Genomic DNA, 22129 nt, shown 5'->3' on the forward strand with positions numbered 1-22129 from the left:
GCAGGCGGAGCCTCAGCTCAGTCAGCCGGCAATCACAACAGTCAGCAACCAATGCATTGACAACCATTGTGTCTCCATACGACTGCTCTGCTTTTCATTTTAAGTACAGTATGCAATAAATTACATGAGGTATTCAGCACTTTATTGTAAAATAGGCTTTGTATGAGATGGTTTTGCCCAACCGTAGGTTAATGCACGTGTTTTGAACACATTTAAAGTAGACTAGGCTAAGCTATGATGGTAGGTCAGTTAGGTATATTAGATTCCTTTTCAACTTACAATATTTTCAACTTACAACGGGTTTATAGGAATGTAACCTCTTCATAAATTAAGGACAATACATAGATATGTATGCATATACATAATACATGATTTATGTATATGTATATACACACACACATACATACATATTTCCTTTCCATACTTGTATTTCCTTTTGTTAACTGAGAAACTTGGCTCACATTATTCTCCATATATATTCTTATTTGCTCAACCCATCCTGAAATAACAAATTTCCCATCCACACTTTGTACTCTTCCTCCTGACTCATTTCTGTCCTTGGCCCTAGGTGTCACCTGTCTGCCTTCCCAACAGGAAGGAAAGAAGAGAGCAAAACCATGGTGGTTTTAGAAAGATATTTACTTTTCTTTGCCCTTGTTTGATTTATAAATCAAACTATTAGACTATTAATGTTGCTGTCTCAACCCAGCTGTATTTGTGCTTACATGTGTGACTATATCCATATTAAGATGAATCCAGGGGAGGATATATTTTAATATAAATTAATGAGCAAACACTCATATTTATGATATTTGAAATTTCTAATTGATAGTATCTAGGACTTACTGCTGAAGTCCTTTGAGTGGTATATATAATAGCTTCTTTTTTGTAAGAGTACAAATTTAAGGTAGTAAAGAGTAAAGAATAATATTTAAGGTAGATCAGTAGCTATTGTCATTTTCAAATACTGTGTGTTATTCACTTAGTGACTGAAGTATCTGTCAGCTAAGGAGAGCTCAAGTGTACTAAAATCGTGTCCAGAGGCATTTTAATGGTGTTAAACTGGAGGGTAGTGGTTAATAGAACAGTGTTTAGAGGTAGCCAGGGTCACATATGGGATAACTGTCTACCAGCTTGTTATATAAGGCAAATTATTAAACCTCTAGAAGCCTGAATCTATCTATAGCACCTATATTATAGGTGTCTTAATCTGTTTAGGCTGCCGTCACAAAAATAGACCTGGTGGCTTAAACAGCAAACATTTATTTCTCATGGTTCTGGAAGTGGGGAAGTCTAAAATCAAAGTGCTGGAATTTCCAAGTCTGGTGAGAGCTGCTTCCTGGTTCACACATGACCATTTTCTCACTCTGCCCTCTCATGACAGAAGGGGTGAGGGAGTTCTCTGGGGTCTCTTTTAAAACAACACTAATCCCAAGCATGAATGTTCCACTCTCAACACCTAATCAGCCCAAAAAGCCTCCACCTCCTAATACCATCATATTGGAGATTAGTTTTCAATGTAAGGATTTGGGGGAGGAAACAGACATTCATTCCATAACAATAGGATTGTTGGGACATTTAAGTGAAATGCCATCAGTAAAATACCAGGCATAGTATTTGGCACATGGTAAGTGCACAGAAACAGGAAATCGCTTTTGTGTTAATCATCAGTGAACTGTACGTTTTTCACCGCTACCACTCTTAGTAAGAGATACTAACCCTGAGAGCCTGGCTTGTTAACACTCTAAATATGGTGTTTTTGCAATGCTATATTTGACAGTTTCAGTAGGTACTTGCAACGTGTTGACCATGTTGTGAATACACAGTAATTAGTCTGCACAATTCAGGTCTTTTAAATATTTTACAGGAACATCATGACACTTATTTTTTTTTTCCTTTTTCCAATCAGAATGAGGAAAATGTAGTATCAGTTTATGTAGGAACAGTGAATGATGCCACTGCATTATTCACTGTATCTGTCAAAATGAACCCTTTGATTGGAGAACAGTATTGATTCTGAAGTCTTCATAAATTGTTTCATGAATCAACCCCAAGCCCTTTTATTTTATCAGAGTGAAACATGCACAAAAAGAGAGGACATGTTGGGAGTCTTCAGAGATTTAACTGAACTTCTTTGATCATTTGTATAAAAGTTAAATCTTTACCAGTTAGCAGTGATTGCCCCTCTGGAGACTAGAGTTAAAATTTGAATCCACTCTAAAATACAATGAGTGGAAATCTGGAGAAATGGATGGTTTGTAACATATGTAGACCAGAGACCTGGATCCATTTACATGCACATATGAAACGAGATGTCTTGTAGGTCCTTTTTATAAATTATTTAAAATTTAACCCTTTCCATGTTCCTTTCCTGGATCAATCTGCTTCCCTATTGTTGATAATTTAGGTAATACCATGGAAAATACACCAAAGAACTTGAAAATAAGGTAAATAAGATTGTATCCTGTCGGGGCGCCTGGGTGGCTCAGTCGGTTAAATGTCTGACTTTGGCTCAGGTCATGATCTCATGGTTCATGAATTTGAGCCCCTCATTGGGCTCTGTGCTGACAGCTCAGAGTCTGGAGCCTACTTCAGATTCTGTGTCTCCCTCTCTCTCTGTTCCTCCCCTGCTCACACCATGTCTCTCACTCTCTCTCGAAAAAAAATAGGATTAAAAAAAATCACCTCCTGTAAATTAAAATAAAAAAGATAATAAAGCGGGAATCAGCCAGAAATACACAGTGACAGATTTTTAAAAACCAAAATAAAATGAAATGTTCTAATAGATCACTGAGCTTTCAAAAGTGTGCATACTTAAAAATATATGTATATTTATTTATCTATTTTTGAGAGAAAGCAAGCACATATGAGCAGGGAAGGCATAGAAGGAGGGAGAGAGAAAATCCCAGCCAGGCTCCTCACTGTTAGCACAGAGCCTGACATGGGGCTCAATTCCATGAACTGTGAGATCATGACCTGAGCGAAAATCAAGAGTCAGACGCTCAACTGACTGAGCCACCCAGGTGCCCCTAGTAGTGTGCATACTTTTTATAAGAGCCTCAGATAATAGGGCCTGAAGACAGCTGATGGAATTGAGTACCAAGTCTCATACGCTGAGGAAGATAGCTACCGTCAGCTCCTGAGCAACTTTTTAAGATCTGTTTATTCAGAGCAAAGCAGAATTTCTACTCTCAAAACACATTCAAAATACATTTTTACTTGATACAGATTTTTCTAGAACCTTTGTAACTAGCATGATCACATGCATTCAGGCTCCGGTAACAGCTACTGATCTTGTTCTCGTAAGAACCAATTGGCATTGGGCTATAGCCAGCCATCAAAGTGAACTACTTAATGTGACTCAGCTTCTGAGAGATCAGTCTATGAATACTGAGTCTGCAGGACTATAGGCCATTCCTGGCTCACAGCCAGTTCACGAAGGCACCCTGCCTTTCTGAGGCTTCTTGGCAGACAGCCAGTAAAGTTTCCCTGGGGTCTCCAATCTCACTACATACTCTCCATTTAAACCTCTTCAGCAAGTAATAAATATCCTTAGAAAACTTCAGAGGATTTTAACCCTTCATTCAGGGACAGCAGGCTAAGGAACAGGTCAGGGAGGTGCAGTGGCCCACAAGAAATAAGCCCAAGTAGAAGAACCGACTGTAGTGGGCTTTAGCATTGAGGAAGGTGGGGCTATCAAAAGACAGGGGATATAGGAGAACCTGGAGGCCAGAGAAGAAAAGAAATGAACTACTATTATTAGTAATAATAACACTTGAGTTCAAATTACTTTGGAAGGCACATATTTTTCTTTCATACATGAGCAAACTGAGGTTTAGGGAGGCTAAGTAACTTAGCAAGGTCACATGAGTTAATAACTAGTTAGTTAGAGACCCAAGTTATACATTGCATATACCATTATACCATGCTTCCCTCCATATGCTGTACTCTAATACTATTTTATGATGATGGCTAATAAGATTTATTCATTTATTTACCTAATATTTTCTCAGTGCAATACATTACGAGACCAAGGCTAGGCGTTGGGGTACAACGGCGAGCTTAAACGTGGGCAGTGGAGTCTAGTTTGGGAGATAAACATTGATCAAATAATTAGATTTTGCATTGGAAGTGTATGAAGTACTGTCAAGATAGATACAGAGAGTAGATAAGTACTTACAATTTGGGACTTTACCTGAAAATTAGAGATGGTTCTTTAAGAGTTACTTGAACTGAAGGGAGAGACTTAATTGGATGAAGAGAGAAGGAAAGTAATGGAGTGTAAAAGCCCGGTTGAGGCAGGGGGCTATGAGAAGTGGGTAGAAAATTCGTGTGACCACAGAGACGAGAGATAAGAAGACTCACATGCAAGATGGTACTGGAGAGGCAGACAGAGATCAGACCACACAAAGCCACCTTATAGTTTCCCTAAAGGTTTCATCCAGGATACCATGAACAAGGGACATTACAAGTTTAGATTACAACAAAAGATTACAAGTTTAATTCTGTACATGATAGATTTGAGATATCTTGTGACAATTAAGAAGTAATGTCAATTAAATAGCTGTGCTATACATCTGGAATTCAGTGGAAAGTGCTGGGTTAGAGCTAGAATATGGAATTCATGTGTGGCTAGGTAATCATGAATACAGTGAATGTGCTTGAGATCATCTAAAGAGACTACAATGCAAACTGGAAAAAGCTTAAGATACTGCTTTGAGGAACCCACAGTTTTGCCCTCTGTATCCCCTTCTTTTCACTACCCAGAACCACATTTAATGATTGGGTAAAAGAGAACAAAAGAGGGGGAAAGTGGCATCCAGAGAGAATGGGGAACAAACTGGAAAGTTTTTGTCATAGAAGCCAGGGTAGGATGACTTCATGAAAGGAATGATGGTCTGCTGTTCTAAATGCTGCCAAGACATCAAGGAAGGTAAAGACTAAAAGGCGTTGATTTTAGCAACATTGAGGTCTTTACTGGCCTTTATGTTATGTCCTTTCACTTGAACAGTATATCCTCTTTCTTAATTTTGCCATGCTTTTTATATTCAGTTTCAAGTTAGAATAAAATAAGGACAGTCTGCTAGAAATCAACAGAGGCCATTTATATGAATTCTCACTTAGCTCTTTCTTTTGTATATTAATTCCTGTATATACACATTCGTCCATACATATAGGATAATGTTTTCCACGATTTCTTAAAATCCTAATGAGCTTTTCAGAGTTTCTGGATATGTCATTTCATATAAAGTATTGTGGATATCAGTGATTACACTTTATTTTCTCTCAAACAACATGAGGTCTTAGAATAAAAGTAACATATTAATTAAACTTTGATTCAGGGGTACCTGGGTAGCTCACATGGTTAAGCGTCTGACTTTTTTTTTTTTTTTTTCGGCTCAGGTCATAATCTCACTGTTCTTAAGTTGCAGCCCTGAATCAGGCTGTGTGTTGACACTGCAGAGTTGGTTTGGGATTCTCTGTTTCCCTCTGGTGCGCCCCTCCCCCCTGCTTGCATAGATGCGCATTCTCTCTCTCAAAAATAAATAAATAATACATAAATAAATAAATTTTAAAGAAATTGATTCAGGAAAAAAAAAGCATACTGAATTCCTCTTTCACATTTTTGAATATTCTGTATAGTTTTTAAAAGTGAGAAATATTTAGTGGTCACTCACCATGGTCCAAACCCAGTAATACAAATGGGACTTCAAGGTTGCCTCCTCCTGTATCTTAGTTCATCCTCTAGTTTTTGTTTTTTTTTAAGATGTGGTGGTTCGGATCAAATATATGTGGATTTTGAAGCTGCATCAGGAAAGATCATGCCTCTTAAAACATTTGCTTGTGCATAAAAGAAGTAATGCATGAAGATTAGAATATCAAAATATATGCAGTCCATCTGTTGTGTACTTTTATCTGATGAGACCTACTCTCTACATGTTAATCACACACACAAATACATAGCCACGCACATATACACACACAAATACAAAACATAAGGTAGATGAAATTTTAATAATGAGAATTTGGTTCTGACTGACTTTGGCTTTTCTGAAATTGAGACATTATAGCGATGTTTATGGCTCAGAACAAATTCAACATTAATTTTTTACTTACACTTTCTGTTTTAGGATATATTTTCTAGAATTTTCATGAAAAAAAACTATAGGGATGCTTTCAGTATTTTTATTAGTTATTCTCACAAGAGTGCAATTTAGCCAGACTTTATCTAAAACTGCAGAAAAAGTTGGATCTTTTCAAGTTTTGTGCTTCCCCCCAAATGTAACTATGGGTAATTACAGGCTTTCAGATGTAGAAAAGGCTAAGAAATATGATTTAATAGCTCACTCCTACTTGGGTTGTATATGAAAATAAGGATATTCTCTTACAGATAGTTTAGGAATGTCGTCGTCATAAGGAAGTGCTTACTTGCCTTAATAGAAAACTTGACTTCTGCTTGTACTACAACAATAGAAATGTTGACTTCTGCTTGTACTAGGGAATTTTGAGTCACTGACGACAGCAATTGCTATTTGTTTCTGTCTTTGTGGTTAATTTCAGATCACATTCAGAAAACGAAGGCACCTCTTTACCATCTGCTGACTCCTGTACCAGTCCTACTAAGATGGATGTATCATATAATAAAACTGCTAAGCAGTGCCTAGAGGAGATATCTGGTAAGTGACCTGACTGATGGGTAGGACAAACCTCAGAATTTTTGCAATCTCTCCATAAGTCTTTTTAATAAAAGTCATATCTGTGCTGTACTGTTTTTTCTTAAGCATAAATGGACTGTGTGCATCTTATGCATCAGAGATTCTTAGATATTTGTCTACTTTGCTCAGGGTGATCTCTTTGTTGTTCTGTGAAGAATTTTGTGAAGAATGGTAGGGCTTTTAGAGGCTGAGGTCTTCAAGTCATGGTTGCCCTCAGTCAAGTTCAATATAATCATGGAAAACCTGGGGAAGCTTCATTGTTAATAAGACAGGCTTGAATGTATTTGGAGATTTTAAAATATGTTAAGGATCAGATGTCAATACAAATGTTCCATGGCCAATCCCATCCTGTTCTGCCTTCAGTTCTCTACTATTTAGAACATTCCTACACAATGGCTCCAAATGTGTATTTAGGAAAAATTCTAATTATGGAAATATTTCATTACATATAAATAATGTAAGAAAAAAAACATATATACAATTTGTTAGGTTTGTAAGTATATAAAACCAGCTTCTCTGCTTTAATCCAGTGTGTTTTCATAGGACCCAAATGAGTGTAGGCATATATGGAAGGCCTTTGGTATAATTATATTATATATATTATATATATTAATTAATACTAATATATATAAAAATCTGTATTCATGAGCAACTAAAGAATTTTTTAGAAAAACATACTAAGGGGAAAGAGAGTTTGAGGACAGTTTTTCTAATTCTAAGAGTAAGAATTCATAGAAGTAGAGGTATTCTCTTATTCCAATAAGTTTCTGGTCAGCCTTTATATATTCTGAAGAAAAAAAAATGAAAGAACTATTTAATTTTTTTAAAAAATGCTCTAGCGCTCAAAAGATTCAAAATATTGTCCTGAAGTTCATGAAAATAAACATATTACAAATTTGGGGGTTAAAGAGCTTCTTTGGCAGAAGCTCTTTGGCAGATTTGAACACTGTGGCAGGCATTAGCCATTCCTGCAATATCCACCAGTAGATATTGATCCCGTTGACAACACAACATTATGAGGGTTCCTTTGGAATCATCAATGGTATCATCAGGCATCAGAGGTTTTGTGTGAAGATTGCAATGGGCCAGTTCCGGGTAGAGGTAGATATGGTAATGCTAAGACATAGCTATTGGGATTGTATTTACAGAATTTTCAAGTACTTGGGGGGGGGGGGGAAGTTTTGGCTTTCCCATAGCTCCAGATAGTCTCATAATGAGAATGATGATGCATATCTGTATTGTGACTAGATATTTTTAAAACCTGGTGTGGCATGGAGATGCATATACTTCACACATTTCTTTATTCATGAATGTCTTCAGTTATGTATCAGTATGCCTATGAAATACCAGAGCTCAAATATGTAGGATAAAATGCTTTTATACAGTTTGAATTTTAGGTTTTATGGGAATTTCATAAAGGAACATTGTTTCTTTGAATTTAATATATCACTGAGTATCTGTTTAAATAAATAATCCACATGTGAATTTTTCCTCCATTTTCTTACTCTGTCCATCATTTGATCATTTCTTTCACATTTTTAGTTGATATTTCCATTTAACGTTCTGATGTTTTTAAGTATAACACTTGAAAGTAGGGGGCACCTGGGTGTCTCAGTCGGTTGAGCGTCAACTCTTGATTTAGGCTCAGGTCATGATCTCAAGGTCGTGAGATTGAGCCCTGTGTCAAGCCTCCTGTGGGGCTCTGCAATGAGTGTGGAGCCTGTTTAGGATTCTCTCTCTCCTTTTCTGTATGCGCCTTCCCCACTCGCTCTCTCAAAGTAAATGAACATATTAAAAAAATAAATATAACACTTGAAAGTGGAATATAAAGTAGACTTTAACATAATATAATAATTTAATGGATTTATCACAGGGTATAATATTATTTTTCATTTTTATTAATTATTTCTATAGAATAATAGATTCAGGTCTGTGATTTAGATAGGAATAAAAGAAAACAGCATAAATGGTGAAATGCGTCTTTTCCTGATTGTGTCATTTCTGTTAACATTTGTTTAAAATGATAATAAAAATAATAAAATTTATCTCAGTGCAAGCTTGGGATTTCCCAGAACAAAGATGATATTCATTTATGATTAGTAGGGTAAAAATTGAGTACTATAATTGGAAGAACACAGATGAGAGTATACAGGTAGACCAGTGATGAGAGAATGATTAGCATCCCCTGGCCTTTCTTCCAATGATCTTGTCTTCTAATCCCTCCTGAGCTACTTATTTTCACTGGCACACCCTTGAGCTGAGCATCATCAGAATCTGCGGCTTCTCTATCAGTTCACTTCTGTGCACCCCATTCTTACTGATTAAATCCTAGCTTTTCAGTGGTCTTCCTTTTGTTCCACGACTCTACCACTGGTTCTGCTAGGATTTCTAAATTCATTGATCCTACAGCTTTTTACTGACCCTCACCAAACTCTTCATATTCTCTCTTACCACCCTCCCCCCCTTAATCAGCTGAATCCCTGTGGTAACTGAATGCAATTTGACTTTTGCATATACTCTTTACTGTTCCTCCTCTCTCACTTCATTTGATGAAATCACAGACCTGGTTACATTAAACTCTCCACCAGTTCCGTACCATAAGTGAATGAACCTGGAGAAAAAAACATGTCCCATGTGGATGTGATTCACTTTACATTTATGATCACCAACCTCAAATGAGTATTTGTTGTGGCCGAGCAATCTTTCTGTATTTCCCCAGTCCATTCACTCTTTTTTTTTTCATCTAAGACCCCTCTCAAGTTCTCAGATGATAATTTCATGCCTTTTCTTCTCAAATTTACCATACCAACTCTCCCATCCTCTAACTGATGACCTTGATGTTGACTTCACTGAAAAAAAGATTAAAGCAGAGAGAAAAGAATTTTATACAACCCTGCCATCACATCTACCTATACACAACATTTATACCCATTCTTACCACCTTTTCTTGGATTACTTTCTCTTCTACCTCCTTAAGAGCTCCCTCTACACCAAATCATTCTCTTTAGTCCTCAGGATATGACATCTCTCCAGTTTCAATTTTTGAAAAACAAAAAAGCAAAAAAACAACTTCTCTTGACCCCTCCTTTCCTTCTTTCTTCTCTTCCTGATTTCTGTTGTTGCTACTTACTACATTCTGGCTGCTAGAGAAACCATAGACCACAAAATCACTGGAAATTATTGCCAAGCCCACAGAATATTCCTTTGAAGACAAAATGAATTAGGGGAAATGAAATGTTCTAGGAAGTAGAGAAAATAATTTTGGCCCCTGCACTGTCATTATTTAGCTGAATTGTTCCTTGGTTTCCTTTGTGTGTGTGTGTGTGTGTGTGTGAGAGAGAGAGAGAGAGATGACTGTAATACTTAATAAACTCACAGGATTGTTCTAAAATACAGTTTCATTCATCCACCCATGTTTTCAGTAATCTTCACCTGGTTCTGTATACATGCCAGTCTTTCCAAAGGTTGGGAAGACAAACATGACTAAGACATGAGTCCTCCTATAGAAGAGTAAGAATTAAACTTTAACACCACAGATAATTAAATTACTAGATACCTAGGAACAACTAAATTAGCTGTAAAGAGTTATATAGGGCTTAAAATAATATTCCAGGAAGAAATAACTTCAGTAAAAACAATTTGAAAAATGAAATTCTACTTACCTTATTATTTTCATTAGTTTCTTATTGTAAAACTGGACACTCAGTTGACTGAAATCTTGGTAACTCGCTGGTTTTCTATAATAAAAAATATCAATACTATTGCTGTTGTTGAATTCATACCGCTAATGGTTGGTGTGGCATCCTCCCTGGGGAAGAATTCTGTTCTGTTCTCCAAGGGAGGTAGACTTAATGGTATAGAACTCTGATGGATTTAGTCTTGGCAGGATAAGATCCAGGTTTTGTGAATTTTTGAAGCCTATGCAATTTGAGGGAACCTGAAAATAAATGCAAAAATAGAAATATAAAATTACATGTAGTATTTTAGGAAGTATCTTAAGCTGGTTAGACCTCTGTATCTTAAGAACCTTTGGCTTCACAATAAATACACCTTGATGTCCTGGTGTACTTTTGCCTGACCAGCCTCCCTTACCCCATCTACTAATAATAGCACCTTAATATATTTTTTTCTTTTTTGCGGGGGGAAACCATTTCCCTATCAATCAATCACTGTCTAAGTGGCTCAAGTGAAATTGACCCAAGCAGATCAAATCAAAACAATCTTTTCCCTTGACCACAGTAACTCTTTCAGGAATGGACTATGTGACCCAATTCAGTTTAGTCAGAACCAATGAGAATAAATCTCAGAACTTTCCCTAACACCGTTAGAAAAGAGACACTGTTTATCCACGAGACCTAAAGCTATCAAAAGAAGCGGGTAGCTGCTGGCAGTTACCTTCATCCTCAAGTGAAACAAACATTGAGAAAACGGAACTTAGAACAGAAGAGAATGAGCTCCAGGTCATTGTAGGGGATGTCTGAGCCTCTGTGAACAAGCCATACCTGATACTATCCTTCCCTCCACCCCTGCACTCTTCCGCAAGGGAAAGGAAAATCCCTGTTTGTGCTTAAACAATGTGAAAAACATCCCTATTGCATGACCTACAAGATGTATGACACATAAAGGTTGGTGACACTGTTAATCATTCAAGTGTCCTATTATTTGTCATTTTCTCAAGTGAAAAAACCTAATGATATTTACCCAATCTAATAATCGTGGTCCCATTAATTATTACAGTCAGGTGAAATGTTATTAAATAATTTGTGGCAACAGGTGAACAAGCTTCTTGCTTCCAGCCTATCCTTTAAGATTCATGCCACAGCCTTGATACTGTAAGTCCAGCCAAAATGGTGGTTCAGATATTATTGTTTTGGCTCGGGTTTCATTCTTACGTTCATTGACAAAAAGAGTTTGGCCTCAGAGACCATCCCATTCATTGAGTGCCAAGAGATCCTGCCAAACATAAAGGGAGCTTTATTTTTTAGTCCACGGGAATCATTCAGGAAAGATTTTAGTTTAGTTTTTTTTTTATATATAGGTTCACACTTGCCCTTTTGTGTGTGTGTGTGTGTGTGTGTGTGTGTGTGTGTGTATGCGCATGCGTGCACACACACATAAGGCTTTTTACCAACATGTATAACATTTGTTTAATGCCCTTTTTAATCTTTATCTAGAATTTATATTCAAATGAAAAACATTGAAAGATGCCAGGCTGACTTAATGTTAGCAAAGCTGGCATGCCATATGTAAAAAAGTAATAAAATAATTTGACAAATTCAGGAGATCGTTTTAGACGTGAGGATTTAAGCAGAAGGATAAGTTAATGGTTACATGTGTTTTCTTTTCGGACTTACCAGACTTTGTCTTGAATAATGGTCAATATCTGGTATTTAAGACCTTTGTAAATGATCACTTAAGTCGCATTTTTCTTGAATTTTTGTAAAAATTAAGAAATCAAGCTCAGGTAATTTAAATCACTTAAGGTCTTTTACTTAAATAGTCACTTTACAATTATGTTTACTAAAACACTGAGAAACATTCCTTTTTAGAACATTACAGTAGCTATGCTTTATGTTAAGTCTTGGCAAAATCAGAGAGTTTTAATACTGATTGTGGATATTCATCTCCTATGCACTGAAGCTTCTTCCACCTCGTGTAACATACATTTATAAGGGTGAATACAAATAAGTATAATTATACCCATATATGAATGCACATCCGAAACAAGCAGGTATAGCTGCCTCTAGAGAAGCAATGAGTGGGATCCCCTTTGTTGTTCAGGGTAAACTGATAAACTGATGTCGTTCCAGGGGAAAAACTTCTGTAGCTGTGAGTTGACAACAGTGTTTTTAGACAAACAAACAAAAAAAGTACCCTTTTGAGGTTTTCTTTTAGGGTTATTTCTTCAAAATAACTAGCTCCTCCTTACCAGCCCCTTCCTGGGTTCACCCCTACTGGAGGATTTTACTTCCTGACCCACTGAATCAGGAGGGACTGTGTGATTTGATTTGGCCAATGAAATGCGAGTGGAAAAATGACATGGGCCGTTCCTGAGCAGAAGCTTTAAGAGACAGTGCTAAGATCTCTCATGTCTTTTCCCTCTGTCATAAGATCAACATGTCTGAAGACTGGTATTGTGCTTTTAGCATGGGTCCTAGTATATAGGGTCCCTGAATCAGAGCTGCAGCCAACACAGTGAACATTAATGTGAGCAAAAATGCATCTTTGGGTTTGTAAGCCACTGGAATTTCGAGAGCACTTGTAAATTTAACATAACTTAGTCTAAGCCAGAATTTCTCCACCTTGGCACTTGTGACATTGTAATCTGCATAATTCTCTATTGTGGGGGGAGGGGGCGTCCTGTCATTGTAGGGGGTATAAAAACATCATTGGCCTCTACCTACTAGGTATCAGAAGTACCACACTCCCCAGTTGTGACCACAGAAAATGTCTCCTGATGTTGCTGAATGTCCCCTAGGGGGGAACTAGTTGAAAACCACTAGTATCAGCCTAGGAGTTAACAAAGTGGAGTCCCAGAGCCAACAGTACCTGCATCACCCGGAAATATGTAAGAAATGTAGAGTTTCAAGCCCCTTTCAGACCTGCTGAATGAGTAAGGATGGGGCTGGGGCCCTGCAAGCTATAATTTAATGAGCCCTCCAAGAGTTCTGAACATGAAAGTTTGAGCTAGTCTAAACTGACTGGTACATAAACTCCTTTGTATAAAGAGGACATAATTTCCATTATTTTGATGTCTTAAGCATAAGAATTCCCTTTTTGTGTGTGTGTGAATCTAGAAGGCTTTCATAAGTCTTATACTACATGGGTGCTTTAGTGTAATACACGTCAAATGAAGTGAAGTATTGTAACATCAGTATATTTACTGTAGTCTTATAACCTGGTGATTCACTAGGTCACAGTAATTGCAAATAAAAAGAAATGTTTTGCTTAGGAATCAAAAGGGGAGCGGCATTTTGACCTTTTAAAAAACTCTTTGTAAAATGATTGTTTTTATAAGGATAATCATCAGTTTCTGTGATTTGACATTTGTACCCTCATTTAAACACATTTTATAAAAACATTTATAAATTTTATAAAAAAAATTTTTAATGTTTATTTATTTTTGAGAGAGAGAGAAAGAGAGAGAGAGAGAGAGAGAGAGTGCAAACAGGGGAGGGGCAGAGGGAGGGAGACAGAATCGGAAGCAGGCTCCAGGCTCTGAGCGGTCAGCACAGACCCTGATGCGGGGCTTGAACTCATGAGCCTTCAAGCCATGAGATCATGACCTGAGCTGAAGTCGGCGGCTTAACCGACTGAGCCACCCACGTGTTCCAAAACATTTATTTTTAAAGACAGATGTATAGAGAATCAGTATTCACAATCACAAGTTTATGTGTTTGCTTCATTGCAAAAAAATTTTTTGGAAATAATTGTGGTTTTCATTTAAATTCCCTTTTATATATGTGTGTAAAACGGAGGACTTATGTATGATCTATCTTGAGCCTGGGTAGAAGAATTAATTAACTTCATAAAGTAGATTATTATCATATGTAAAGGTGTAGGTAGTGTGCATTATAATGCTAATTTCTATAGTTAAGAAATTGGGGTGTTTCCCATAGTTGAGGTAGGCGGTATGAAGTAGACTCAGAAGTAATTAGATGATATTAGTTCAGAAAATGACAGGGACTTATGTAACAGTTAGAATGGCACAATTATTTCTACGTATTTCTCCATTTTCCTCCTTTTAATATGGAATGTTTATGGGCACAAAACCTCAAAAGAAAATTGTTAGTACTTTTCTCCTTGGCTCTAAATGGTACACATGGTCCCTACTACACCTAATAAGTGTTTTAAAAGTTTTCCTGGGGCACCTGGGTGACTCACGTGGTTAACGGTTTGACTCTAGGTTTCAGCTCAGCTCATGAGCTCACAGAAGGTGAGTTCGAGTCCTACATCAAGCTCTGTGCTGACAGTGTAGAGCCTGCTTGGGATTCTCTCTCTCTCCCTCTGTCTCTGCCCCTATCCTACTTGCTCGTGCTCAATCTCTCTCTCTCTCTCTCTCTCTCTCTCTCTCAAAATAAATAAATGAACTTAAAAAAAGTTTTCCTAAAATCAGATTTCAGGGTGCTGGTGTCGTATATATACATAAGCAGTGTGAGATAAATACAATAAATTTATCTTGTAGGTTTTCTGTTTTTATTAAAATATCAAAAAATAAAGAGCTGATGATGCTACAGTAGGTTAATAGAATAGACCAGAAAAAATGCTCAGTATCAAAAACCATATTTATATTTTTTGTCACATCATTATATTCTACTTACTTGGCCAACAACTTTTAATTTTGTGCTTTGAGTGAAAATACTGTGTGTGTGGGGGTGGGGAACCGTCTTGTGTTATTTTCTTGGCTATTTTTTCTGTAAAGAAATCTTGATTTTTATTGTCGTGGTAGGATTTTACAAAATAGTTTCAGAATAATAAGCCCTTGAGAGATGAGGTGAAGTCTTTCCCTTTAAAGCATTATCTGCCAGCCAGTGGAGAGTGTCATGCTACGTTTTTTAGGTCCTTTACACTCTTGAATTTGATTTGTGCTTTTACAGCACAAATCCCAACATTCAGAAGGCAGATCTGCCTGCTTCAGCTGCCTGCAGCTACAGAGAATTAGTCTGTCATTCTCCAGAGTCGGAGAATGTGTGTGTGCGAGTGTGTGTGTGTGTGTCCGTGTCTGGGGCTGGGTGGCCAGGAGTGATTTAAATGTGCATAGGGTGAATAGTGTAGCATCTCATTCAGGCTTGGCTTTGAAACCTGTGGCATTCTGGGCTGGACAGCCGCTTCAGTGCTTCTGTTTTAATTTAGCAGGATGTTTGCTGCCATGGCAGCCAGCAGCATCCACTGCAGCAGCAAGGAAGGGCCATAGATCTGAGAATGCAGGTGGAATACTAAAACACCAGACGCTCGTGCAGCACTGGGCTTCAGTGCTTAATTTCTGCTCTTAGAGGGCTCTGCTGTGGAGGCTGTACATGCTGCGCTGTGTCAGCTCATCTAGAGTCAAGGGCTGCAGACCTAGATCAGTGAAGGGCTGGTGAGAGGTAGGAAAAAAAAAAAAAAAAAACGTGAGCGAGATCACTGGTGCTTCACTACCTCGCGTTTGAGAACATAGAGGTGGTAGAGGGAAATGTGGACCCATCGTCCTGCTGAGATATGTGATTGGATGAAGACTGGAAAATGTAGTTGGCTTCCTGTGCTACTTTCAGCTGGAGCCGTGTCTTTGGTGAACTCTTTTCTGCTTCAGATACGCTCCAGCAAAATGTTTGTAAGTACTGCTGATTAGGGGGAGAATGTGGCAAGCTAAATCGTGGGCAACTGACTGATTGTACTGTCGCTCTAGAATCTTATGTGAATGTTGGAGCCTGCTGGGGCTTTTACTAAAGTGCATGTGTTAATTAAAACCAAAAAGCGCCGGTTGCCATCTCCGTGTAAAAAGACAATGTGAAGTCCAGTTGAAAAGAAGAAGCCCCTAGAAGAGCCATGCAGCGGCCGGCTGAACTCTCTGTGTTTCGGAGCAAAGAAGTAAGGAGAAAGGGAGCCTGCCTTCAGAAACAGAAGTCTCTGACCAATCTTGCCCTCACCAGCGAGGGGGACAGGAGACCCACTGTGCGCATTTCCAACTGGTTTGGAAACGCTGCAAAGGCCAGCCAGAGAGAATCCGACTATGCAGAGAGGCGCTCGCTGTCTAGATTTCTCTCGCGCTCTGTGCAGTCCCTGTACCACGCCAGCGGCCCCGGCGCCTGGAACCTCCTGCCTGCCGGCCAGTCGGGCAGTGAGGGCTTGGAGGACTGGTCTTCCAGAAAAGGCTTGGAAGGGGAGAGTGATGAAGACAGCAGGTCCGAAGATGAGAACGTGTCCTCCAGGCAAAGCAGCATCAGCAGAAGCTGGGCTGAAGAAGAGGGAGAAAGCTGCCTGCGGGAAGGCACAGCTCATCTGGATGAAGACGTGATCCTTACGATGCTGGGTGACCTGGAACAGGCACTTTACACTGACTTGTTAGGTAAGTCAGGTGTGTTCCTAAGATGAGGAGGGGATTTGAAGAAGCTGCACATTTGCATTAGCCAAATAGCTTCCATTCCTCTGACTGGATTTTTAAACTGTCGTTACTCAAAAAAAATTTTTTTTTAATTACTTGTTGTGATTATTGGCTTTGTAAAGCTAAGCTGTGAGAACCGGGTGTAAAGTCTATTGGAGGAAAATAATTAGCAATCTGCCCTGGGCATTCTTGGCCTGATGTCCAGGATATTCTAGATATCTATAAAAGAGTGGTAACGTCTTAAAATTCCAACATGTTTTTTTACTTAGTAATTAACGGGGCCTAGTTTTTTAACTTCCCTCAAGGTGACCTCGCCACAAATATGGAATGAAGGGCCTCTTGGGTAAATTTGTTGTAAAGTTGGTTTTCTTCTACTGCCTCAGTGGCATCCACATAGACGGTCCTTGTTTGTGCCTCAGTGGTAAGTACCATGTATTCTAGGAACACTTCCAGAAATGCAGAGGTATCTTTTGACAGCTTTGCTCACGCACCACTTTTTGGGGGGAGGGGGTGGTGATTGGCAAAAAATTCTCTTGAGCGTGTGTACATTGTAACGATTGAAACTGCTATGTAGATGACCATGAACTGTTTGTTCCCACAAAGTGGGCTTTTTGATGACATAGGTCTCAGTGATAACTTCTGACATAATCTTTAGTTAACTAGATATGGAGATGTCTGAAGTAATTCTTCAGTGTTGTTTCGCTTTCCACTTTGCTGCCTGCCTAAATAGCCAGACTGCATACATTTTAGTTGTCATGTCTAAATTGAGCGCTCTGCCAAAGGACATTTATATCACACAGTTCCTTCTTCAAAAATCCATAAGTTTTAAACCACTGACTACGTCATATTTGGTTACCATGTATGTTTACAAAACCAAACCAAAACAAAAACAAAAAACACCTCACTATAGGACTCCTCACATGTAAAAGAATTAAACCTGACCAGTGATCTCTTTGTTTCTGATTCATACAACTGATGCTAAATGTAGATGTGTTTTTATTCTGTATGTAGACCCTCCTATTACAAGATGTTTTATGAGGCTCTCCGGAATCTTAGTGAACCAGCTTTAGAAGAAGAAAGCCTAGAGAGACACCAGAGGCAAATATGGCTCAATTTTTCATGTCAGTTTGGCTTTAAAAGAGTAATGTTTCCATAGTTGTGGGAATAGTGATTCCTGAATCTGAATCTGAATACACCAGGTGCTTAGACATAGAAGATTTACTTCTTCACCATTGTGTGATTTCTGTGATGAACTGTTTCTCATAAAAGACCTCTATGCAGTACAAAGGCAAAAGAGGGAGTATTATTCCTTAAGGATCTTTTTAATTTTTTTTGATCTTCTGAAACTGTGGAATCAAATAATATTCATCTTTTGCCTTTAAAATAGTAGCATTTGTCTTGTTCTAAGTACCTCTTACATAAGTATTTTCAAAGATATGAACAGAGAGCAGTCCCCTGGCAGGATTTGTTGGTTGCTCTGGTAAATTATAGCATGCTGTGCGTGGGTGTATATATGACATTCGCCTTTTTGTGCATAAATAACTTGGAGCATTACTGTCAGAGGGCAATCTCTCAATAGAAGTCTGTATGTTCCAAGGTTTTTAAACCAAACATCTGCTTATTATATTTATAGGGTTATTCTTTTTAAGGCTTCCCCCCACCCCAACTTATGCCAGTTTTCGAAAATGCAAGTGAGAAAGTAAGGAAGAGTTTATTCAAATAGTTGTGACATGAATAATCATGTCAGGATAATGAAGCACTCCAATGCAGTTTCCTAAATAATGATGCATGTTAAGTTGGTAAATATATCCAAGCCCAGAGCACACGGGAATTTCAAGATTTCTACCACGTGCTTGACTGGGTTCTGCTTCTGAGTCAAAATGGCCTCTTCCAAGTGAATTTTTAGACAGAGTTCCTTGAGTTCTGCTCTTTAAACTTGTGTATCCTAATAGATTAGACTAAGGTCTGTGCTATAACTTTACAGGGGAATTTTAAAAGATAATTATCCATGTTTTTGCTATTTCCTGCCCAAAATATCTGGCTTGAGATGAGTTGAAAAATTTCCATCCAACTCATTGTTGGGGTCATCTACAAAATTAGCGTTCTCAAAATACATCAGGCAGCTGTACTCTAAATAACATTGCAAAGTGGTTGGTGTAGAGGATATAATTCTTTGTGAACCAGGTTCATTCATATATAATTTGATTTCCTATTAAAAGATGACAGTGCTGACAGTCTTAATTACAATGTATATAATTAAAGCCTAAAATGTAAGAGCAGGACCACATATTAAGCAAAAATGCAGAAGCCACTATTTTTCCTGAATGAAGCCTCTTGAGTGTCAGACAGGATAGTAAGGCCTTACGTACATTTTCCCAAATGGTATATTCTGTGATTATCTTCAAGTTTTTAACATTGTTGTAAACTGCTTTCTCATTGCTTATAAAGTGTCCTTTGTAAGTGGGGCTAAGAGTAGGGCTAAACTGAGCCTTAGTGGAACAGAGATTATGAAAGTGAGAGGGGATACAACGCTTTTGAGACTAAATTAACTTATCGTGTGTTTTTTCTACTAACTTTTGTTGTTACTGAATAATTCACTTTATTTGTGCTTTTACATTTGGCCTTTTCAGTTGAACTTCCTTTCTCTCCCCCAATCCTCTAGACATCATTTGGTTACACATTTATAGGATGTTTTAAGATTTGTGCAATCCTTAAGGGGATTGTAGGTGTATTTAATTGTATTTTGCCTTTTATGGGTCATTGAGAACATTTACTGTGATAAATGTTGATTTGGTTGTTATCTTTCTTAACATGAATGAGGCAGAAATTATGTTTTGCTCAATAAGGACCGGGAGAAAAGATCCATTTGTCTGATTTTCATGAACAGTGCAGTACCCTATGAGCAAATATCATGAATGAATAAAACCAAAGGAGGGAAGAAGGTGTGGTTTTGTAATATGAGAGAAGCTATATAAACAAAAATGGATTCAATTGGAAAAATTTAGGATCTAAGATGCCTGTTGGATTGGAAGAAGGACATTTAAAATGAGCTGAGGGGTGCCTGGGTGGCTCAGTTGGTTAAGTGTCCGACTCTTGGTTTTGGCTCCGGTCGTGACCTCTTCGTTCATAGGCTCGAGCCCCACATTGGGCTCTGTGCTGACAGCGCAGAGCTTGCTGGGTCTCTCTTCCTCTCTCTCTGCTCCTTCCCCCAAAAATAAATAAACTTTTTTAAAAAGTAAAAAATAAATAAATTAATTAATTAATTAAAGGAGCTGGGGTGCCTGGGTGGCCCATTCAGTTAAGTGTCTGACTCTTGGTTTTGGCTCAGGTCATGATCTCATGGTTTTGTGGGTTCGAGCCCTACCTAGGGCTCTAAGCTGACAGAGTGGAGCCTGCTTGGGATTCTCTGTCTCCCTCTCTCTCTACCCCTCCCTGACTTGCACTGTCTCTGTCTCTCTCAAAATCAACTTAAAAAAATTAAAAAGTATATAAATAAAACATATAAAAGGAGCTGAAGAAGATGTGAAAAAACATTTAGGTGAAATGGAATGTCTGAAAACACAGTGTTTCTATAATTTATATTAAAAAGATATTGAGGGGGCCTGGGTGGCTAAGTTGATTAAGCAGTCGACTTCGGCTCAGGTCGATCTCGCGGTCCGTGAGTTCGAGCCCCGCATCAGGCTCTGTGCTGACAGCTCAGAGCCTGGAGCCTGTTTCAGATTCTGTGTTTCCTTCTCTCTGACCCTCCCGCATTCATGCTCTCTGTCTCAAAAATAAATAAACGTTAAAAAAATAAAAAAAATAAAAGATATTGAAAGAAATTAAGATATCAGTGTTATTATGTGAGTTGACAAGTGGCTGACAGGCAGCCTGATTCCAGTGTAGAAGTTCTCACAGAGGGAAGGGGACCAGGGCCAGGGGACATGTAAAGGTATATTCTACCACCTCGTGTAAGGTCAATGACTACATCCCTTCCTCCTTCCAGTAAAGGTTATCTCAACAACTCCCTCCTTTAAGACTTGTCATTTCTTGGGGGGCCTGGGTGGCTCACTCGGTTAAATTTCTGACTTGGGCTCAAGTCATGATGTTGCGATTCGGGAGTTCGAACTCCATGTCATGAGTGCAGAGCCCGCTTGGGATTCTCTCTCTCTCTCTCTCTCTCTCTCCCTCTCTCTTTCTTCCCCTCCCCCACTTGTGCATGCTCTCTTTCTCTCAAAAAAAATAAATAAACTTAAAAAAAGAAGACTTGTCATTTCTTACCATCACTTAGAAACTTAGGTATATTACTGTATGAGATCTTATATTCTGATATTGGCTTTAGTGCCTGTCTGATTTTGTCCCATTCTTCACTATTTCTTTTGCCCACTTTGAGTAAAATCTCTTCTTGACCTCTGACTTTCCTTTGGCTGTAATTATATTCTTCCCTTTAAGATTTTCCTTAAAAAATCCTTCTTTGTCTTCAGGGTTTTACCAGATTATTTTGAAGTAAAAGGTAGGCTTTCTAGCCATTTCTAAAATATGATGTTATATTTATGAGAAGGATGGGAATAAGTTCCAGAAGTATCATGATTAGAATCTTAAGGTTTATTAACAGTTCTGAGTCATAAAGTGATGTTAGTTTATAAGGTTAAGGATTGTGTTAACTTGAGTTAGTGTAGGAAAAGTTGATGCCATGTGCATGAGGGTACGAAATATATTTTTCTAGCTCTTGAAAATATATTTTAGGACCATTTTTATACTTTCAAGTTTGAAATAATAATGCTACTTTTAAACATATTTTAATCATTCAAATAATTTATAAATTAAAAAGTAGAAATTTACGGACTGGAAGAAAAATGATGGTTGTTTTGGCAACCATCCAGGATTAGGAATAATGAACAATGTAGTAATGTTTGGGTGAAGAAGAAAATAGAGGAATCAGCAGTTGTGTCTTCTGGTATTTAACTGCCCATGGTGAAGGTAGTATAAAGTTGTTCTGTCAGTTTCAGAGCCACTAGGACCTCTGGATGGAAATGAAAGGGAGGCAAATTATTCATCCTCAGAAATGTTTTCACAATTAGAAGTTTCTAATAGAAGGAGCCATCTCTTCCTGAAGAGGAAGGCTTTCCAGTCTTAGAGGTTTCAGGCAGAGGCACATGGCTGTCACCCGTGTAAGGCATAGATCATGTGAGGCATAGATGAGTTTCCTCACTGGCTGAGGTAAGAAGAAGCATTCTCTGGAATCCCTACCAACTCTATGATTATACTGTAAATGTTAAATGGGTGTATTTGTTGCGTATGTGTCTTTTTTTTTTTAATCTGGCATAAATTCTGAGGAAGAAAATGAACACGT

At 38.1% G+C, this 22129-nt stretch overlaps 1 protein-coding gene across 6 annotated transcripts in view; it reads left to right on the top strand.

Moving 5' to 3' along the window:
- The window catches only part of NAV3 (neuron navigator 3), a 373689-nt gene that overhangs the window by 190836 nt on the left and 160724 nt on the right, over positions 1 to 22129 (top strand). For all 6 annotated transcript variants that reach the window (XM_027071189.2, XM_027071190.2, XM_027071191.2 and 3 more), the window contains one exon: positions 6562 to 6677. In XM_027071189.2, coding sequence (XP_026926990.2) covers positions 6562 to 6677 — 116 coding nt within the window. The remainder of the gene's footprint in view (positions 1 to 6561; positions 6678 to 22129) is intronic.

Source organism: Acinonyx jubatus, chromosome B4, assembly GCF_027475565.1.
Source record: "Acinonyx jubatus isolate Ajub_Pintada_27869175 chromosome B4, VMU_Ajub_asm_v1.0, whole genome shotgun sequence".
NCBI lineage: Eukaryota > Metazoa > Chordata > Mammalia > Carnivora > Felidae > Acinonyx > Acinonyx jubatus.